The 21947-nt window shown below is 38.5% G+C and overlaps 1 protein-coding gene across 1 annotated transcript in view; it reads left to right on the top strand.

Annotated features, from left to right (window-relative positions):
* Positions 1-5638: 5638 nt before the first annotated feature.
* The window catches only part of LOC120736083 (leucine-rich repeat-containing G-protein coupled receptor 5-like), a 49698-nt gene continuing 33389 nt past the window's right edge, over positions 5639-21947 (top strand). The window contains exons 1-3 of the mRNA XM_040036044.1: positions 5639-6636; positions 19769-19840; positions 21743-21814. Of these exons, the coding sequence (XP_039891978.1) occupies positions 6359-6636; positions 19769-19840; positions 21743-21814 (422 nt within the window). The 5' untranslated portion in view covers positions 5639-6358. The remainder of the gene's footprint in view (positions 6637-19768; positions 19841-21742; positions 21815-21947) is intronic.

Below are 21947 nucleotides of genomic sequence, written 5' to 3'. Positions count from 1 at the left end.
TGAAAGAAGAAGAATCATCTTTAGGAGTCTAAACGGTCTGATAATCCTCAAACATTCAGGGTAAAAAAAAGAAATTAAAAACAAAAAAAATAATTAAAGAGGACGCCAAAATAATTACATAAAATATCAAAACAGTAAGAGTAATTTTGATATTTTATTCAATACGTGTGTGTTTTGTGGGGATGGCAAATGCTATCATTTTTCTGTAAACTAAATTTACCTACGGGTACAAATAAAGTAGCCTTGAACCTTTAATGTTAAAAAAAATACAGAAAAGGAAGAAGACGATGTAAAAATTACATAAAATATACATTTTTGATTTGTGAATCATTTTAACATTTTACTTCTTTATTTCATATGTTTTATTTCTGAACCTTTCTTGCCGTATTTGTCTCTGGATTTGTGAACTTCCTTCTTTGCTGGTCGATCGGCACTGCCTGGGCCTCTGAAGCAGCAGCAGAGTGAGAGCTCCTCGCTGCAGAGTCACATGATGAGCTCCGTCAGCGCTGTTGGCTCATCACAGACTGTAAAGCATATTTATGTTTAATATTTATATCCAGTCTGTGGTACAACAGTCAACTCCTGAGCTAAAAGGGAAAAAAGAGAGCTTTTTACAGAACAAGTCAAAAATATGAGACAAAAACTACAGAATTGTATTCAGTGTCTTAAAATTATGAGAATAATAAGTGTTTTAATGTTTTGCCTTTTTTTAAATAAAAAATGAGATAAATTATTTAAAAAGTGATAATTTCACATAAAAAGCAATATAAATAGCTGAAATTTTTTGCAAAGTAATTGTCAGTTGCTCCAATCAAAGCTATAAAATAGTCTTTAAATATGACATGAAAACCATTATTGACGACTTGAAAATAAAAATGGTTAAAAAATGTAAAAAAAAATTTGTGTGATTTGGTTAGTAATGAACTCAAACTAATTTTTAGATGGAAAAAGTCAACAGCTGTACTTAGTACAAATTATGAGATAAAAATGAAAATGTTGATCTGCTAAGTGAAATTATAAGAAAAATATTAAGCATTTTTATCTTGAAAAAACTCATGTTGAATAAAATCGACGAGAAAGTTCAAAGATCAAAGTCAGATAATAAGGATACATGTTTATCTGTATATGAAATTAAAAAAATCAAACATCTAATAACTCCAACATCCAGCATGCTTTGCTTCTTTTATTTTTCATATAAACCTCAGATGATGAAATATAAAGAGCTGGCATGTGGAGTTTTACAGCCCTGACACGAGCCTGGTTTTCCTGTTGGACGCCTTCAAGGACGCATGGAAACAAAAAACAACTTGTTTTTCCGTCTCTGACTGCAGTGACGCTGCTTAGCCACTAGAGGGCAGAGTCCCATTAAAACAGGAACAGATTCATGTTTAGGAGGGTGGAAGAAAAGAACAAAAGCTGCAAAACAACCTCAAGTACAAAGAAGCTTAAAAAGACCAGAGACAGGCCCAGAGTGACCACAGAGAGGAAACAAAGCATCAAACACAACAAACAAAAGAGGGACACATGCAAAATGACACAGAAAAAAACAAATGACCAAAAAAAGGTTTCAATAAAATATGGAAATAAAACAAAAAAAACTAAAACTGAAACATCACACAAACAGAACAGACAAGACAAAAATATCAACAAAAACCTGAAAAACAAACACAAAAGAAGCACAAATGACAAAAAAAGAGATGCAAAATGTTCAGAAATATACTGAAAATGACAGCAAAGACACAAAGCGATGCTAAAGAGAAACAAAAAGCTGCAAAAAATATGCAAAGCAATTACAAAAAAAGAACTTGAAAGAAAAATGAATGCAGCCAAACCACAAGGAAACAGACAGAAAAGAGATACAACGTAGACACAAGGTGCAAAATTATCGAACATGTCATCACAGAAATAAAATAAACAACATAGAAACTGAAAGATTAACATAAGTTTGTATGTCAGGGAGTCTTTCTTTTAAACTAGGTGATTTATCACTGTGGTCCAGACAAAGTGAAGCAACCTGGTCACAAAATAAATAGTTTCCTTCATAAATATTTCATTTTTTTCTTGCAAATTTACATTTCTGAATTTTTCCCCTGAGTTCTGTTTTTTTATGTCATTTAAATAATCAGAAAGACAGAAATCTTTCCTGCTTTCACACAGGTTTCTTCATACTGTTGTATCATGTTGTATGTGTGTGTGTGTGTGTGTGTGTGTGTGGTGACAACTATTATGTCAGCTTTACCTCACCCCCACCCCTTTGTGTCTTATTTCCTTGAAACTTGCAGCAGGATCTCAGAACTGCTAACCATTAACATCAAATTAGTGTACAGGTTTACCTGACTTAGTGAGGACTTGAGTTGTTTTCAGGCCTTGTGGGGACATGTGAGAGATCAGACTTTTCTGATTTCAGGGTTCATGGAAGGCTGAATTACCAGGAATCCCTAAAAGTCAGGCTAGCATTACTCTGCCTGGATATACTGAACAAGTATATCATCAGATTACTGACCACTTTGTTAGGTACACCTTGCTAGTGCTGGATTTGATTGTTTTTTTGCCTTCAGAGCTGCTTTAATGTTGGAAACATTTCTCAGAGATTTTGGTTCTTGTAAATGTGACAGCATCACACAGTTGCTGCAGATTTGTCTGCTCCACATCCATGAGTGAATCTCCCGTTCCAACTCCAATCTCAAAAGGTGCTCTGTTTGACTGAGATCTGCTGACTGTGGAGGATATTTGAGTACAGTGAACTCATTGTTCAAGAAACCAGTTATAGATGATTTGACCTTCGTGCTATGGTGCGTTATTCTGCTAGAAGCAGCATCATTAGATAGAATGTTTTGGTCTTCAGGGGATGGAAACTAAAAGCAGCCTGACCTTTGACAGAAGGTAGGATGGATGCTTTCTTGCTTGCCCCAAATTCTCCTACGTCCTGAATGTCGCAGCAGAACTGGAGACTTACTAGACCAGACAACATTTTTCCATCTTCTAGTCTCCAGTTTTGGTCAACCTGTGAAAACTGTAGTCTCAGTTTCATGTTCTTAGCTGACAGAAGCACCACCTGGTGTGGTCTTCTGCTGCTGTAGCCTGCTTCAGTGGGTCGTCTTGACCATGTCTTTATGCCTAAAAGCTTTGAGCTGCTGTGATGTGATGGTAAATCATATATTTCTGTTTACAAGCAGCTGAAAAGGTCTACCTAATAATGTAGATGGTTGAGTATATATAAGAAGAAAATAAACAAGAAATAAATCACAACATTCAACCAATTTATTACATGTGAAATTTGTGTTTTTACTCAAAAAGCTGGATTATTGATGCATTGACCACAAAGAGACACAAAGACTCAAAGCAAACACCCTCCAATAAATATAAAATAAAAGAAAGAGACTAAGAAGATAAAAAATACACAAATTAGACAAATGAAAAGCAAAACAACCTGAAAAGAATCTGACAGCAAATCAGAAAGGAAATCAGTCTGTTATGGCTGAGTTTAATTACTTTAATTACAATGCTGTGACCTCACTGAGCCTCTCCATGCAGAAAAAAAGGTTTTTTTCTAGCCCCTCGTGTTCTGGGTGAAGTGCCCCAAAAACCTCCAAATACAAAATACCTGAAACCCTCATTATGGTGTATTCCAGTATTCAAACATCATCTTTTCTAATCACAGCTGAACAGTTTTATGTATTTAAAAAAAAACTCCTGTCCTGATGTGGGATTCAATAATTCACCAAAAGCTCCAAAACTACACTATTTTCCATCCTTTAAAAGTCAAAAATCTTCCATTGGTGTATATGAATCAGTTGACAATCAGTTCATGAAATTTAACCGTGGCTCTTTATTATGAAGGGCCCAGAGATAATATATTCAAGTTTAAAGACCAACAGGTATGAAATCACTGGCTACAAGCTAATCGATACTCCAGAAAATAGTGTCACCATTCCCGGAAGATCCTTCAGACCTCTGTGCACAAATAGCAGGATGATATATATATTATTCAATGACTTAGACTAAATGAGCTCAGTATAAGGTGAATGCATACTAAACATACTAAACATTCCATTAAATGTTTACATTGTATTTATAGAATGAAATTAAATGGAAACTTTTACATGTGATTGAATTAGTTAAAGTCAAGCCATTTTTTAATGTTAAGTCTCTGTCTTTCCCAGAGGAGCATCAGTAGGAAATACAGATTCTCAGATGTGACTTTATTCACTTTTTTGTTTTTTCTTGTTGACTACAATTTCTTTTTTATAATAATGTTATCTGAAATCTTTAATATGTGATTAATCTTTAATCCTAAAACAGGACACGTCGTTATACTTTATTCACCTTATATCAAATTTGCACTACATTTGTATTCAGTTTTTATGTTTAATCTATTTAATCTTTACTCTCAGATCATTAAAAGCCACAGTTCAAAGAATACAAACTACCATATGCACATCTAAATAATAATTTAATGAGGTAATAATTATAACATATCAGATTTTGTGATTTGTAATAACAGGGCTGCTACATGTTAACATGTACTGTCAGCTTTCTTTGGCTTCAAATACTAATATTTTTCCAGTTTTAGTGTGCACATGTTCATACAGCATTTTGAATACTAAACTGCCATTTGGTGCTTTTCCTGTTACTAATACTCATACAGCTTATTTGCCAGCAACTGTGTTACTTTCCGTCTGTATTGCGTTTATAATCACTTCATATTATTCTAATACTGTACTTTTCTCTTCCTTGCTCTGCTGCCAGCACATTTATCCCTCTTTGTGATTGGTCAGGTGCTGCCAGCACCACCCCTTTCTTGTAGCTTGACCATTGAAACCTGGGCTGACTTACAGAGTTGACATGTGACCTCTGAGCCTGATTGCTGATATCAGGTTAAGTGAAGGTAATGAAAGCTATGCTGGCTATGATGAACTTGCTTTGTAGCACAGGGCTCTGGAATATGAATAACAAGATTACTTGCTGAGACTGTTTTGTGCACCCCTAATTTTTTGCAGACAGGTTAAAAAAATACTGTGATTAACAGCTGAAAAACATTAGCACTGTTAAGTTATTTGTTATAGTTACGTTTTGTTTCAATGGAATGTAAAAGAGAAAAAACAGCTACAATAAATAAGCATATCAACATCAGCTATGGGACAAATAGCTGTTGGGGGGACAACAACTAAACAGGTCGGCACTCTGTTGCAGAGCGAACAAGCTAGGCTTGTTGGTGGGACTGCAGGCCAAGAGCAAAGAGATGGAGAAGATGGTTCAGCTCATTATCAACATCATTTAAAAAAAAAACCTGCAAGTTTATGCATAAAATGCATGAAATTCTTTAAATGTCTTTCATGTTTCCACAGCTTATAAGAAGTGAGTTTCAAATGTGAGTGCAGGTTTCCTTTGAGCACTTGGAAGGATGCACTAATCAGATGGATTTTGGGGTCCTTTCTGAGGAAAATTTAAACCTCAGACTCTAATTTTTAACAGACTCAGCTTCATTAAACCATTTGAAAGGATTCGGTTTAATTGAGTTTTATTTATATAGCACCAAATCATAACATCAGTTGCGTCGAATTGCTTTATATTGTAAAGACCCTACAATAACAGAGAGAAATCCCCAACAACAAAATGAAGAGCCCGATGAGCAAGCACTTTGCTGACAAAGGGAAGGAAAAACTTACTTTTAACGGGAAGAAACCTCTGGCAGAGCCAGGCTCAGCGACCGATTGTGGGTGTGAGGAACAGTTTCCTGGGTCTTGTTATAAGAAGCATGCTAACAATAGTTAAAACAGTAGAAATAATACGAATAAATACTAAAGTAAATAAAAAGTAGATAATAAATGTCCTATATCAATTTGTGGTGGAAATTACTTTTTTATGTGAAGGAAATTGAAGTTAATCCTCTCCTGTACGTTTTTATTGGGGGGGACATGCATGTGACATAAATAATGAGGGACATGTTCTGTGGATTTTAATATTTACTTGTTTTTTCCACTGCTGCTATAAAATCACGGCACACGCAGAAGCAGAGACACACCGCCTATATAAAGTGAACCACGGTTTACGCACTCCTGTAGAGTGAGTGGAGGGACACACACACGCACACTCTGGCTGTGCAGCTCCACGCGTTCAGCCTGGAAAGCGACCAAACTTCAGACAACCTGCACTTTTATTCCACTCTTCAAATCCTCTTTGTGCTCCACTTTACATCCGGATCAGAGGAAGTTAAAACTGAGCGGTTTCCAGTTTGCCTCTGGTGAGTAGGGACCAAAAACCACCACAACGTGATCCGGATCCCAGGCTGCAACTTTATATTTCCACATCACTTCTGACTGAAACTTTCACCCTGCGGGGACAGACCACGCAGGACATGCTAGGGTTTGTGCCTGTCCTAGCCGCCTTTGCGCTGCTCTCAGTGGGCTTCAGGAGCGCCGGGGCTGAGCTGGAGATGCGGAGCTCCGCAGTGCCCGCGGTGCAGAGAGCTGCAGCTGGGTTGAACAGCTCCGGGGACGAGGTCGGGGGAGCGGGGCGGACCAGCTGCCCTGGCCGCTGCCGGTGTGAGGTGGACGGGCTGCTGCACTGGGTGGACTGTTCGGACCTGGGCCTCCGGGAGATACCGAGCAACCTGAGCGTCTTCACATCTTACCTGTAAGTCAGCAGGTTTTCGTTTGTCTTTAAGGTAACCTGTTGATCCAAAGTCTGCACAAAGTAAGTGTTGTGTGTGTGTGATCGTGCCTGCGCGCGCGCACGGGTGATGTTATGTAGTGGTGAGAAACGGAACACCTGTCCTCTGTGCCTGTTTTTCGGGTGCATGTCAGGTGCTGTGGTTCATGATGTTTAAGGAAAAACATTTAATCTGCAGAGACCCAGAGTGCATCACTGAATTTACACCTGGAGACAAAAATAATTTCCCAAATTCAACCACAGCACCAATGAAGCTGCAGTTCCCCGAATGCCCACTTGAGGCAGTCTCCAGCAGTGGGTCAGTCCCCATAGATTCCCATATTACAATGTCCAACGTTAGAGGAGAGAAAACACGTTCACAGCCTGATACAAAAACACCTTTGCTCTCTTCACTAACTGCTGCAGTAGGATTATTTTTATACGACTTAAAGAATTAAAATTTGAGTAAAAGCCATTACACACCGAGAACAAACAGGGACACGACATTCAGAATTTTTCAGATTTGAACTTGTTGCATTTTTTACAGAAAATTCACCCTCAAAAAACACACACTGTGAAAAAAATGAAGTGGACACCAATCGATGAAGAGCTGGTCCTGATGTTTCTAAACAAGAAAAGGAAGAAACTGAGATTCTGGGTTCATCTAATTCTCAGGAGAAGGCAGAGGTAGGGTCAGTTTCATGGTTTGACCCAGGAGTTGAATCTGTGTTGCACAGCTGCTTTTGTGCACATTTCAGGATGTTGGTGGGGCAGTATGAACTCTCGTTAGCAGGGTTCGGACCACGTAAGAGAAGGCATAGAAATCATTTCAGAGAGCCTATTGACCTGAGCAGTGTCTATGTGTATGTCTGAGGTTCAAAAAATAATAAATGCCACAAATTCGTCCATCAAAATTACGGCGGTATTGTGAACAGCTGCATTAAGAATAGGTGAGTCCAAAAAATATTTTTTATGCTTGAAATATTACACAGATTTTATGAGTCCGGCCTTAACACTTAAAAGTTCATGTCTTAGCTGAATCTATAACCAGGTACGTTGTGGAGCCACATGTTGGACATATACGTAGTTGTTTTGTATTTTTTACAACCTACACTCATTTTGTGTAAAACTTATGTGTAATGTGAAGGTCACAAACCAAAGGCATCAGTCAAATAATAATGTTGTTACACTTGATGCTGTTCTCCATGCACCTTAGAAGAAGGTGACGTTTTGCCAGAAAATAAGATCTGGCTTCTGCTTTTTAGTGTTCCCTTTTGCTACAAGTTTGTTTTGTTTTATATATATTCCAGAAATGGAAAGTATACAAATGAGACCGTGTAAACAAGCTCACCCTTTCTAGAAGGATCTATTTGAAGTTTATTGTAGACATTGCACAGACTGCAGGGTAAGAGTGCCAACATCAGGACAGGTGTTATTTCGGAAACCGTTTTCAGCCAAGACTCATTGAAGAAGCTCCTGGAGTTTTTCAAGTGATTCTATTCTTTCTACGTTTAGACAAATTTGGAGAGGTTTCAGCAGTTTTACAGGAGCTCTGATATTTCAGGTTTCATTCTTTAAAGGCATTTAAGAGATTTTTAATTGTTTCAGGAACCTGTTGAAGGAGTTCTTAAAGTTTTCTAAATGGTTGTGCTGACTGGAAAAAATAATTGGATGATCGACAGATTATCAACTTTGAAGAGTATAAGAACAGTTTTAATAAGGTTTTTGGGGGTTTCTGATCCAGCTGGTCTCAAGACCTTTGAAGAAGATTACCTCGTTTATCAGGAAGTTATCCCTTGGCAATACCTAGGAATGTATTGGAGTTTTTTCTTTGCTTCTGTGATCCTTAAAAGAGACTTCTCAAGTACATCAGGGATATCAGGGAATTCTTGTAGATGTTTTGATAGTTTCTCTGAAGCTTTAGGATTGTAGAATTCTAACATACATTTAGAGACATTGAAGATTCTTTAAAGGACTTTTAATTTATTCCTCTACAGGCAAACAGGAATGTGTGGACTGACAATGTTTCAAGGGTGTTGAAACATCAGAAGACAATTTGGTGTCTTCTGATAGAGGATTAACAGATCCTTGAGTTTAGCCCACAAATGTAGAGTTTCCTGGAGGTTTTGAGAAGGTTAGAGGGATTTCTCAAGAGGTGCAGCTGGTGAAAGAGTTTTGCAGAAGCTCCAGGCGTTCTTCAGGAAGTTTTGGTTGTGGATCCTAGGGTGCACATGAAGGTAAATAAAGAGGTTTGATGTTTAAGGATGTTTCGTCACATTCAGTGATCTCTAAAGAGGCTCCTGGAACAATTCAAGCTGTTTCATTGTTTTTGAGGAGGGAGTTTTCAGGTGTGCTTAGAGACATTTCATTTAGTTTTACAGAAACGCTAAACTTTCAGGAGCACCTGAAAGGGGTCCTTAAAGGTTAATGGAAGCTTGGGTGCTATGACAGCTTATTGGATCGCATCATAATAAAAGCTAAACAGCCCGAAAAATGGACTCAGTGGAATTTTAAATGTAGACGACTGGGAAAGTCTTTGAAGAATACACCCCAAAAGTGATCGTATACAAAAAGTTTGATGTTTGATCCTTGAGGACTTCTTTTCAGCTTCAGTGAGTCTTAGAAAGTTATTCTGGACTTTTGAAAGAGGTTCCACAGGTTTTTTTTTAGGCTTCTGGTGTCCTCCGGGAAGACGTTTTATGGCTGCTTAAAGAAGTTCTACAGATTTCTGTGGCCATGTAACAACAGTATTTGCGAAGTTTTAGTGTTTCTACTTGAGTGTAAACTACTGTTAAAGCAAGACACTTAAATGAATTCAAATCCATTTCACCTCACAGCAGGTCATCGGCCTCGATACAAGACTTGTTTCAGCTTCTGCAAAAGCATTACGTCATTGTACTTTGTGTGTGTGTGGAAGGAAAACCTGCTCGTCTTGGCTGTAGCTGCAAAGCAGCACAATGTCCAGGATTTAAATTTCACTCTCATTAAAGAAAACCTTCCCCTATTCAGAACAACCGTGTGTGTGTGTGTGTGTGTGTGTGCTTCACAGTGAAAGCACTTTCCTTACAGTTCGTCCACGACAGGCAGATGGACACACACAAACCCACTCACACAGCGACTGCCAATCAAAGAGTCTTTGTGTCTCTATTAAAGCTCCAATCAGGAATCGAATCCAACAAAACATCAAGGAGTTCCTGTGTCTTTCTTTGTTTTGGAGACTAACCAGATAAATTTTTACATTTTTGTTTTGGTGCAAAAAACAACAACAAAACCCTGCGTCCACAGAAGGGACCTGCTCTAAAAACCTAAAACTAAACGCGAGTCATTAGTTTTATTATTACTAAATGTAAATGCTGGAAATCAAAACTGCTTAATTGATGAAGAAATTACAAAGGAATAGTCCACACCTGTCCAAACAGTTTAAAGTCAACTGCTCACTTACTATGGTTCTTTGAAAAGAATATGCATTAATGTAATATCTTCAAATGAAACCTTCAAATTATAATACATTTGTGATATAGTCCTTTTTTCTGGCGTTAAACAAATGTGTCCATTTCTATTCTGTTTTTGATATTTGTAACCTAGAAAATTGGGGACATTAGCCCACTTTAATTTTTTTTCCACATATCAAACAAGGATCAACAGAAAATACCTTCTGTCTGAAAGTCAGACGTGGGGAGAGCAGCAGTGCGACCACATCAATGACATTGATTAATTCGGAACAGCATGAAAAGGAGGAGCCAGATGGAAGTGGTTTGCAAAGTGGCTTGCAGATGTGCCGCAACTGTAGGTGGTCTAAAGCAGCCTAAATATGCCCACGGTATAAGATTCACCGACTGAATATGAAGATGTGAATATGTAAAAGGCTTAAGACTGATGGTGTTTGTGGCTTGACTTGACCTGAACTAACGCTACGCTCAGTTTATTAATAGTAACTGGTATGAAGAGAACATGCCCCAATTTAAATACTTGGCCAATTCAATGGCCAATTAGCATATGTCAGCAGAATGTTAGCAATATAAGGACAAAATCAGCTTCACTTTAAGACAAATTAAAGAATAATAGGTTGACCAATTGCATTTATTTCCAAAAAAGGTTTTAAAAATTCATTTTTATTTACGAAAACCTTTTTTGAGAAGCTGCTCTCTCATAAGTGTCCTCTGGGTGAATTGAAGCGCTTAGACATGAATAGCCTCTCATAAGTTGGGTTTGTCTTAAATTCAGTCCTCCTGAGCATGTGCTTATAGTATACAAGAAGCTGTAGAACACCATCAAAGAGAAACAACTATACTCAGCTTTTTGTTATCAATTTGATGCAACAAATCTTGAAAGCAAAAGTTTTGATTCAAACCAGAAGACAAACAGTTGATGAGTTTGTTGTTGTCTATGATCAGGACTTGTTATGTCACTTTTTTGAAACCAGAAACAATCAATTAAAATATCAGCTCGAATGTCCTGTTGTGATTTTGTGCCTCCTGGTTTGTTGTGAGAACTTTAAGGGACCTTCTGAGGAAAGCAACTGATCTCAGAGTCGCTTTACAATCTCCTTCAGTCTGTCTGTCTGTTTGACCGCCGTCAGTCTGAATACTGCCATCTGTCAATGCCTTTGTGTGTGTGTGTGTGTGTGTGTGTGTGTGCATACACTTGCTGCATGCCTAAGCAGAGCTGCCTGAAGTCTGAATGGGCCTGGAAGTCTCTATTCTACGTGTGACTGACAGCAGCAACACAGGAATGCATTTAGCCTCAATGTGATGAATGGACTGATGTATATATGAAGGATTCTGTAGCCACGCCCCTTCTGGCAGCCATATTGGACATCCCGAGCCCTGAGCATATAAATCATGTCTGCACTTTCCTACACTAACAGCTCTAAAATTAAATGAATTTCCAGGTAATGCAGATGTTTAGCAAGAGTGAACTTCCTGACCTTTCACGTGACATCACAGGAAGGTAGGTAGCCCGTTTGCAGTCCTGAGTGTTTGCACGTCTGCACTAGTGGAGTCTTAGTGTGAGGGAGCTCCATTGGTTTGAGCTCAGCTGTCATCGGATGGTCCTTGTGGACGCCACGGTCCACTGCACACTCACACAGTTAGTTAAAAGAGGACGTGACAGACAGGTAAATGGACTACCTGTCTTCCTGTGGGGGTATGGGAGAGGTCAGGCAGACAATAGAAAGTGATACTGAAATAGCCTTAAGCTATCAGAGATAATTGATTTAAACTCCACAACCGTGAGGCCACAATAAAAATGTTGGGCTCCATCAGCACTTGGACATTTCTACTCCTAGATCTTAAAATCTGAGGTCAAAACATCCCAGCAAGTAAGCTACACTGATATTACTTAAGCTTTTTTAAAAGGCTGCGTTAAATTGCTAAATGTAGGCACAATGAATGTGGTTCCTTTATCTCGCTTTAAGAAAAACTTTGGACACTAAAAAAATGGTAATGAAAGGATGAGATTACACTGTATATTGAAAATATGAGCTCATTTTGATTCCTGTAATCCTGAAAACTTAGTGTTAACTGCTTGACAGCTCAGGACCTGTTGGTCAGATTTTTCAGCTCTTTAATCCTCTAAATGTTTTCAGTGGGTGACATGTCTGGACTGCAGGCAGCTGGTTCTTTACCAGTTGTCTAAAACAAGTAGAATATATTTTTACAGTCTTGCTTTTCGGAGAAGACAAAGGTTTATTTAGCGGTTTATGTTCCACCAAACTTTGCACATCTTTCACTATTAATGGTGCCTTCACAGACTGAGCATCCCACCTGGACTAAATGCCTCCCTGTAACTTGTGTTGAACTGTCTGATGGGATTATGTTGCTGAAATAATAAAAAAATAAAATGGATGACAGCATATGTTGGTCCAAGAAACTGTAGATCATTCAGCATTAGTGGTATTACCAACATGAATGCTGGATTTGAACTGTGGTGTGATTGTTGCGCTTTTCTTAGATGTCCTAAAAGAATCTCCGGTTTTTTGGCCAGACTACAGGACGGTTTTCCACTTTGCCATCTTAAATCAGTTTTTTTCCCAGGAAAGGCGGTTGGTGACATTTCTGTATCCTATTTTAAACTTGTAGGAGGCTGTGGCTCAGGAGGTAGATTGGATTATGTCATAACTGGAAGGTTGGTTGCTTGATATTTGGCACATTCAGTCCACATGTTGAATTGTCCTTAAGCAACTGCTTCTGATGTATGAATCTGAGTGTTACTGTGTGCATGATAGGAAAAGCTTAAGGGATGGAGTAAAGTGTTGGATGAATGAGGCTTGTAGTACCTTTTCATGTTTAATTTGGGATGCAGAGATGAACTGTGTTCGATGATGATGATGGTTTTCAGAAGTGTTCCTGAGCCCATGCAGGAGTTCCCACCACAGAATCAGGTCTGTTTTTAATGCAGCGCTGCCTGAGGACCCAAGGACCACCAACATTTAACTTGCAGCTTTGTCTCTTTGCACAGGAACTTGTCTGAATCTTTGTTATTACGAACATTTACTATTTTTAAATGCTTATAGCTTCAAATGATTTGGAAAACATCCTGTTTTTATCCTGTGGTGAGAGATTTGATTACAGGTACAGCCTGGTCCTGACTGCTGTTTGCATCTTTGGTAAGAAGAAGCAAACACATTCTTGAAGCTGTGATTGCAGCTTTCCTCATTGCTGCAGCTTCACGTTGTTGCTCTCTCTTATCTCTGCTACTACGTTAAAAACACGGATCGTCACACCTTCAGACTTTTGTACTGTTTCTAAAGCTCTGAGCATTTTTGCTACACAAGGGACCAGAACTAATGTCTTAGACAGATAAATTCGTGATGTCTTGATTCATAAACATTTTTTCTTATTTCACTGACTGAGCAGCTCGTTTTAGGCGATCATCTGCGCCTCAGGTTACCTTCGTGGACACACAAACACAGATCTGACAGAGCTGCTGTTTATCTTGAGGTATCTTTTCCTTTTGGAGGAGACGACACAGACTGATTGAACCGACCGGGGAATAAACCTCCCGATGTTCTCTCGCCTCGGGGGGCCCCCCGCTGACCCACCCCCGAAAGACTGAAAGAAAGGCAAAAAGAAAGAGCAAAAAAAGACAAAAACTGAGAGAGGCCTCACTGTCACACTACGCCTCCAAACTACACAGTTCCCTTTTCTTTTCTTTCTCCAGAGTTTGTCTTTCTGCAGCCCGCCGACATTTGAATAATCGTCTGATATCCATCAGTTTGAGCCAGAGGAGACGGAAAATAGACAACACACACACAAAGCTTCGTCCACCACAACATCGAGAGGGAAAAACACACAACATGGATAATGTATTCGTCTTTTCTTTCATCCTTCTGTTCGCCTTGTTCTTCATATGTGCCTCTCTTTCTCCTCCAGAAAAAAAACAACTCAGAAAATATTCAAGCGTCTGCCTTAAAGATCTTTTGGAAAAGTTTTGATCCGGTACTTTAAATTTACAGTATCAACAGTTTGCTGTACTTCAAGGTCCAGAAAAAGTCAAAGATCCTGAAAGAGTTTCTGGGAAGTTCATAAAGTATTACAATTTATCTTCAAAATATTTCAGAGTAATTCAACATTTTCCTTAAATTCTTGACTTTATGCACTTTATTGCCCCAAAAACCCTGCAGTTACTAAATCTTTATTAATCAATCCAATCAAATCCAATTCAACTCTATTTATAGAGCAGAGCAAACACCACAGTGCTAAAGTGCTCTCCAGTTATAAGACAGCAATGAAATACAAATTAAATAAAATATTTAAACAAAAAGAAAAAAAATAACAGTAAAACATGTTTTTTGTTTATATTAAAAATACTTTCATCTCAAACATTTAGAAAATCCCTCCCCTATTTAGAAAAATAAGATGTGCTTTAAAAAAATAAAATAAAATTTTTTTTTAGGAACTTATTGTTATAGAAATGTACAAGATGTAACTTTATTTTTGTAAAAAGGAGCAGGTTTAAAGGCAGATTGGCATAATTTTACATTGTATATGCAAAATATCTTCAATCAGAACATAAATCTTTTTCTTTTGTTTTTGCAGCAAAAACATTCAAACTTTTCATAAATCTCTTTAAATTTGTTTATTTTCGTTCTATTATCCATGAAATAAACATAATTTTGTATATATTTTGCAATAAAACATATAAAAATATATACAGATATAAAAAACAGTATTTAATTTCTTAAGTCTAATTTCTAGATATACTTAATTTTGAATTTATTTGTAAAATATTTCACCCTTTTTAACTATTTTAAATGTAATTATTATTATTATTATTATTATTATTAGTAGTAGTAGTAGTAGTAGTAGTAGTAGTAGTATAAAACAACAATGATAATAATAATATCATTGTTGTTTTTGTTATAAATTCCATAATAACTTTGTTTCCGGTATTTGACAGAAACATTGACTCAGAGTGCACAGGAAACTTGGCAATTTCAAAATAAAAGCTCTGGCCTTCAGTCAGACAACAAACACAGTTTGTAGTTCCTGTGTATGTTTATACTGTCAGCATGCTAATCAGTGCTGGATGTTTACTTATTGTTAAAGCACAACAATACCTACTCCCATTGTCATCATCTTCTCATCTTCATTGCAAAGTCGTGTGTGTGTGTGGTTGGGTGTGTATTCCGTGAAGGAAATCAAAACATACGACACACTGTTGTCTGTCTGCTGCTTTCAGTCAACTTTCTTTCGATTTCGAATCTGTGTGGCAGTGAAAACAGCCTCTGGACCTCGGTCATCAGTGCTTTCTAAATAAATGATTCCACCTGTAAATATGCTGCTTTTCTTGCTGTTACTCTGAGTGGAACATTTTTCTATGATGGCGTATTAGATAATTACAATAATAAAGAGTAGAAATGATTGAACTGGTGAGGCGGTGGGTGCTGTTCCGTGGGTTTTCTCTCAGTGTGGAGAGGAAAGAGTCAATTAAAAAGAAAACATAATGTTTGCTGTGTGAGTCTGTAGGCTGTGGTGCAGTGTCAGCACACCCTCTGGAACAAACAAGCAAGACTAAAACTATATCATTGTGCAACTATCTCTTCATCTGAAAACCTCCTTCACTTTCAATAGGAATCTTACACACATGCAGATTTATTCATGTACAGTACAGTCACAACAACAACGACAACATCAGTGACGGCATGCACAGCAACAACACAGCAGTAATTCCTCTTTTCCACGAGCGTCTACAAGACTCTACTCGGTTTAGTTCAAGTTTGCCATCACAATTGAGTACCAACTCAATGTATGAGCTGTATGAGCTGGTGCTATAGCAACGCAAAAGTCCCGTTACATCATTTTTGTGCAACATAAACACAAACACAACAATCGAGGAGATCAGGGCGATTGTACACTGACTGCTAAACCGGTGGTAAGCGTCTGTTTCTCGACATTAGACCACACTGTTGGTTTGCGTGTAGCTCTCATGACTCATCTAGTGATGTTACTCCCTGGCAAATTTTTGTCATGCGTTGTGTTGATGTCACAGTTTTGGCTTGACTCAGCTTGCTTGGAAGCCTGCCCAAAAAAAGTACCTGGTACCAGGTACTACCACGTAATGGAAAACCCTAAAAACCGAGTCAAGGCGAGCAGGTGTTCGAGGAAAGACATGTAAAGGTGACAATGATTGTTATGAACTGATAGTTTTGTGTTTTGTTGCAATTTTCTTTAAACAAGAAAAAACAAACCAAAAGTTACCAAACTAATAAACTTATCAAGTAATTTTCATTAACAGCTTTTTCTTTTTCATGCTCCAGACTTGATCTCCACTGACGGTCAGTGTCATGTTGCGCTAAACATGTAGTGACCCTCCAGAGATCCTTAGGATGGTGCTGATGTGATAACATAATACGACAGCATATGGTGCTCCATGTCTGTGCCAAGAGCTAATGGTGATCCAGCAGCTAATGTTACAGGGGAGAGACCTTACTGTTTGATAATATGGAGATTCATGAAAGTAAAAAACTGTTCTGAAAATGTACTATTCTTAAAGTTGAACTTTTGTATTACGTAAAAACCTTTTTAACTCATTCATATCTTCAGATTCCAATCTGCTTTAACTTGTTTGTTGCAGTAGATGTTCCTATTAAGCATCTCTTTAAATGTAACCCTGTGAACCAAAAGGCTTCCGAATACTCTAATGATCAGGAACCTCCGAGACCAAAAAATACAGCCAAATGTGGAAGTCCCAAAACTCGCAGTTCCTCTAATGTCCACTTGAGGCTCCAAAAGTGAGTCACTTGCACACCCACTTCTAGCTCTACGCACACCTCTAGCTATCGAAGCACAGAAGCCACACCCAGCTGCTGTTCGAACCTCTTGTTTGTGAGAAGGAGCCAATCAGAATAAGTTGTCCTAACAAGTGAACAAATGGCAGTAAAACTGCTTCTTTCAGACAGTGGATGAGCTGAGGGGCTAAAATCAAGGCTCATTATAAGATGAAAAAGGATTATTTTGAAATATGAATCATACAAAGCTGCTCTAATAGAGCCCAAGTATTAAAAACATTTAAAGCTGGAAATAAGCAGCTTTAAGTTAAATCACATTTGCAATCATAAAGAAACACATACAGCAATTTCTGTTTATGTTAATGTTCCGTATGTGGGCGCATGCAGAGGCCTCCGCCTGACTAATGAACAGCCCGGTGTGTCGAAACACGCTCACACGCAGCCTACACGACTACATATTTATCTTTATGAATGAATGAGTGAATGAAATGTGCTGGGGTTTTTGTGAGCGGCAGTAAAAGCCAATCAGCCATAACGCCGTTAGTCTGCTCAAGAGTAAAGGAGCATTCTGCTAAAATAAAGCTAAACAGAGGCGCTCTGTGTGTGTCTGTCTCTGCGACCAGACTACCTGTGGACACACATTAACAGGTTTTATGGAGTGTTGAGAAAGTTCCTTAACAACCGGTGTATTCAACCTGCAGACACACCCTCTCTCTCTGTGTGTGTGTGTGTGTGTGTGTTAAAGACAGAGACAGTCTGTCTCGGCTTCCTTTCAGACCCGAGCCCTCCTGGAAAGACGCTACCTGCCGATAGTTATCAGAGAGCAGAAAATAGACGGTTCAGATAAGAGAAGAAAAGAAAGGAGGAAGAACGTCATGGCTGCACACAAACACAACATACAACAAACGGTGTCCCTGCAGCCAATCACAAGCACCGATGTCGGCTTGTTTTGACTTTGCTTTTGAGCCGTGGAGCCATAAAAGTTCCAAAAATATTCACGACAGCGCCCCAAACGTGAATTGTCGAGCAAAAAAATTAATAAATAAAAAATTAACCAACATGGTGATGCTTTTTTTTTCTGTTTCTACAGCCATGCTAGTAAACAGATGAGATCACATTCCTGACATAGTGTTGAGGTGTGTGGACGCACAGGTGTGTATGCGTGGGTTATGATAGTGATGTAGTGTGTGGGTTTTTTTTGGTTGTTTGTTTCTTTCTTTCTTTTCGGTAATTCTGTGAATGCGTTGTGTCCTTTAAATCAGATTGTTTCTCTTGTAGTCATTTGCTTCTCTTTGTAAAAAATCTTTAATTTAATTGTAATTTATTTTTCTGTGTTCAGTTTTCATCTGTTTACAATTATTTTGTGTCTTAATGGATGATTTTCCACTTTATGCGGTAGCTTTTTTTTCTCTTTCAGAATGCCCCAAATGTTTTTTTTTTATCAGCCTTTGTGTTTGTTTATTTATTCATTTATTTTATTTTCAGGTCCATTTCACTCAAAGAAAATACTTTTACTGGAGGCTTGTTTTATGGTATTGGTGTTTGGACAAAAACTTTAATTAAGACTTCATAACATCTGTGTGTGGGTGAAATATTTTGACTCGCCAATTTAAATTTAATTAAAGTCTAAAACTACATCTTCATTAAAGTCTGAAGTCACTTCTCCAGGCTCAGGCTGAAAGTTGCTTGGATGAGGGATGAAGTGTTTCTCCCACTGAAATTTGTGTTCAGGTGAACTGAATCAACCTCCTTGGATTTCCTTACCTGGGTTATTCATCACGCGTCAAGAGATTAAAAGTTATTGATATTAACTTAACAAAATAGCTTTAGCAAACACGAGTTAAAGCAGCTAGCAAGCGGTTGGACTAAAGCTTTGTCTGAGAGTGTTTATTTAACTGCAGCGCATAAATCTGAAGATCAGAATACAGAGACCATTACTGTAGATTTCTGTGAGTCTTTTTTAGTGGGAAACAACACAGATCTGTGTACAAATCAGAGCTGTCACTAGTGATTCAAAGTTCTTGAGCTAAGATAACGTGAAGGAACAGGGAAGATAAAAGTGTTTGAGTTTGGCTGAGGTCACTGTGAGCAAGCGTGGAGGAGGGAAACCTGCTCCTTTCTTTCCTCCTGCTCTCCTGCTTTCAGTGTTTCCAGTAATTTCTACTCCTGTCTTGTTTCTCACTCAGGTGTGTGTTGACTCATTCCTTTCACCGGCCTTAAAAGAGGCGGGAAGTCCTGCATGGGTGTGTTTATGTGCTTGTATGTCTAACTCTGTGCATAGGAAACCGCTACACTCATGTCCACCTCCATGTTTTTACCCTGAACTCTGCTAGACTGGATTTGTGTGATTGAAATTGCAAAATAATCCTTTTTAATCTTATACTGGGCCTTCATGCAGCCCTTCAGTTCAGATCTTCTGTCTGAAGCGATTTGTTTTAGTGCTTCCTATTAAAGCCATCATTTTTCTGATTGGCTCCCCTACATTAACAGCGGGACATTAGTTTGGGTTCAGCATGAGGGGTCTTCACAAATGTGGAAATATATGCGTAACGGGGCTCCCAGAGGTTGTCAGACTAAATGTTTTTACGTGCGAAGGCTGTTGAATGGTTCCTGTGTCTGAGCATAAACAGGTCTCTGTGGTTCTTTAATAATTCATAAATCTAAATAATTCTGTTTATTTTCAACGTGTGTCATTATTTTTACAGTCAACACTGATTCATTAATATGTATTGGATGACTTTTTATTAGTTTATGCTCTGTTTTGTTTCTGTACTTACAAATCCAGGTGTGTCAGTCACGTCTGAGCCAAAAGGTCAGATGTGACTGACTAAAGCTAAAGATAGAGCGACACTAACAGTCTCTCTCTCTCTCTCTGTGTCTCTGCAGTGATCTCAGTATGAATAATCTGACTGTGTTATCCAGCGGAGCTCTGTCCAACCTGCACTTCCTGGAGGAGCTGTGAGTCACACAAACACATGGTCATGTTTTCATCATTTCAGAGGGCCTTTACACAACCTGTACTTATTTCCTGAAGACTTACTTGAAGTCAGTGTAGACTCAGAAGAAGTCTTGCCATTTCGAAACAATGGAGAAGATTCAGCATATATCACAGAGGTACAAGTGCAAGGTGACACGATGACACCGCTAATAGCTGCTCTAAAAGTAGAAGCCTCTCTAAAAATGGTCCAGAGGTGCACGAAAAGATGACCTTGAACCAACAATCAGGCTAACTTAAACCAGGCTTGTAGCTTTTAAGAACCTGTTCTCAGAATCTCCTCTCCACACCTTGTATATGTTTTCTTCTTTATCATCCTTCAAGTCTCCACACATGATCAGGTATCTTACGAACTCTTGTTGGTGGGCGATGGACTGAGATGGATGAAAGTGAGGGTGTCTGAGCGGGCGTTGAGCTCATGTATCTGTGAGGAGATGATATGTAATCCCATCTCTCCTCACCTAGCAGCCGCCACGTCCTGTACGAACATTTCCTTAAAGCTGGGGAGCCGAGAGACGGCGAGGCTGACCTCACAGGGACCTGAACATGACTCTGACTGCTGTTATGCTCTGCTGCCAGCTGTATGTGTCTGTGTGTGTGTGTGATATTTGTCACCGCAGCGTGAGAAACGTCACTGCGGCGATAGGACACCGCACAGATGCATGCTGGGTGTAGGCAGACTGGCTGAACTTTGTGTGGCCCCTGAAAAACATACAGACCTACAGGACCCACTGTGGGTCAGTGTTTTGCTGTTGGTTTGAAATGAAAGCACCGTGTGTGCTGGAAACACGGATCCCCAAACACACCTGATGTCTGACTGTTAACTTGTCTAAAAGATGATGCTCAGTGCGAGTCTTAAAGCTAAACTTGTGAGTTTTTGGAAACAAATTCATCAGTTCATCTTGCAGACTGTATCCAAGCAGCTCTAAATTTTAATTGCTTAGGAATGGCATCTTCTAAAGATGAGATGAGATGCTGTCATATTCAGCATATAAGATGTCATATTTTTGCATTAAACTCGAAAACGTTTCAAAATATTAAGATAAATGTCGGTTGCAGTAAACCCTGCAAGCTCAAGGATTTGCTGTTAACATCCTCACCTGGACTGTGTTCTGACGTCCCGTCTGAAGAATTAAAACAACAAACAACAGGCTCATAATTGAGGAAATACCCACAGCGGAGTATGAGTTCTACATTAGGAATGAAAAGGATTTTTTTTTTCATTATTATTATTCATTTTGAGAATAAATCCAAAATTTTGAGATTAAAGTTGAAATGGTATTTTGTAGAGAGTATAGCAGCCGTGGCAGCTGTTTGACTTGAAACAATTTTAACCTCCGTATTCCCACTTTATTCTCAACATGAACAATAATAATTTATCTTAAAACAATGTTCTTAATGTCTTAATGCCTCCACCTACAACAGCAAGCACCAAAAGCACTAAGGACCCACTGCCAAAGTGTAAAAGAATAGTAAAAGCCCTCTTTTTGAGACACTTTGTTAGCATGAATGCAGCAGCTTTGATTGGTTGGCCCATCTCTGATGGGGGTGGACACGCTGAAAGGTGATGGTGGCACTTCATCTGAAGTTTACTTGGAACACTGAAGAGGACACCTTTTCTCATACATGTTTCATTTTCATATTTGAAGGCTGTTTATAGGCTGACATGGTGCTTTGGGGTCACCCTGTGTAAAAGATATTCATGGCTGTACACAAAAAACATTCACTTTGGACTCCTCATAGAAACATTAAAAAATATTTTCCATTTGTAAACACATCCCTCATTTAGTTCATTTTTATGCTAATTTGGCAAAAATTGATCTGAAGTCAATAATGCTTATAATCTCTTTCTCTGTGTGTCTCAGGCGTTTGGCGGGAAATGATCTGACCTTCATCCCCAGAGGAGCGTTCACCGGCCTCTACAACCTCAAAGTGCTGTAAGTTCACACATATTTCCTCACTGGCATGATGCCTCAGCAAACATACACATTTTATGATTGTTATGTGAATATGTTCCTAAAAGAACATCCTGGTTAAACACTAAAAAAAACCATTTATTGGTTTTTGGTG

This window comes from Simochromis diagramma, unplaced genomic scaffold (genome assembly GCF_900408965.1).
Source record: "Simochromis diagramma unplaced genomic scaffold, fSimDia1.1 OVJJ01000816.1, whole genome shotgun sequence".
In the NCBI taxonomy this organism is placed as follows: Eukaryota; Metazoa; Chordata; class Actinopteri; order Cichliformes; family Cichlidae; genus Simochromis; species Simochromis diagramma.
Note: the sequence above shows the minus strand (reverse complement) of the source record. Positions and strands in the feature narration are given on the sequence as shown.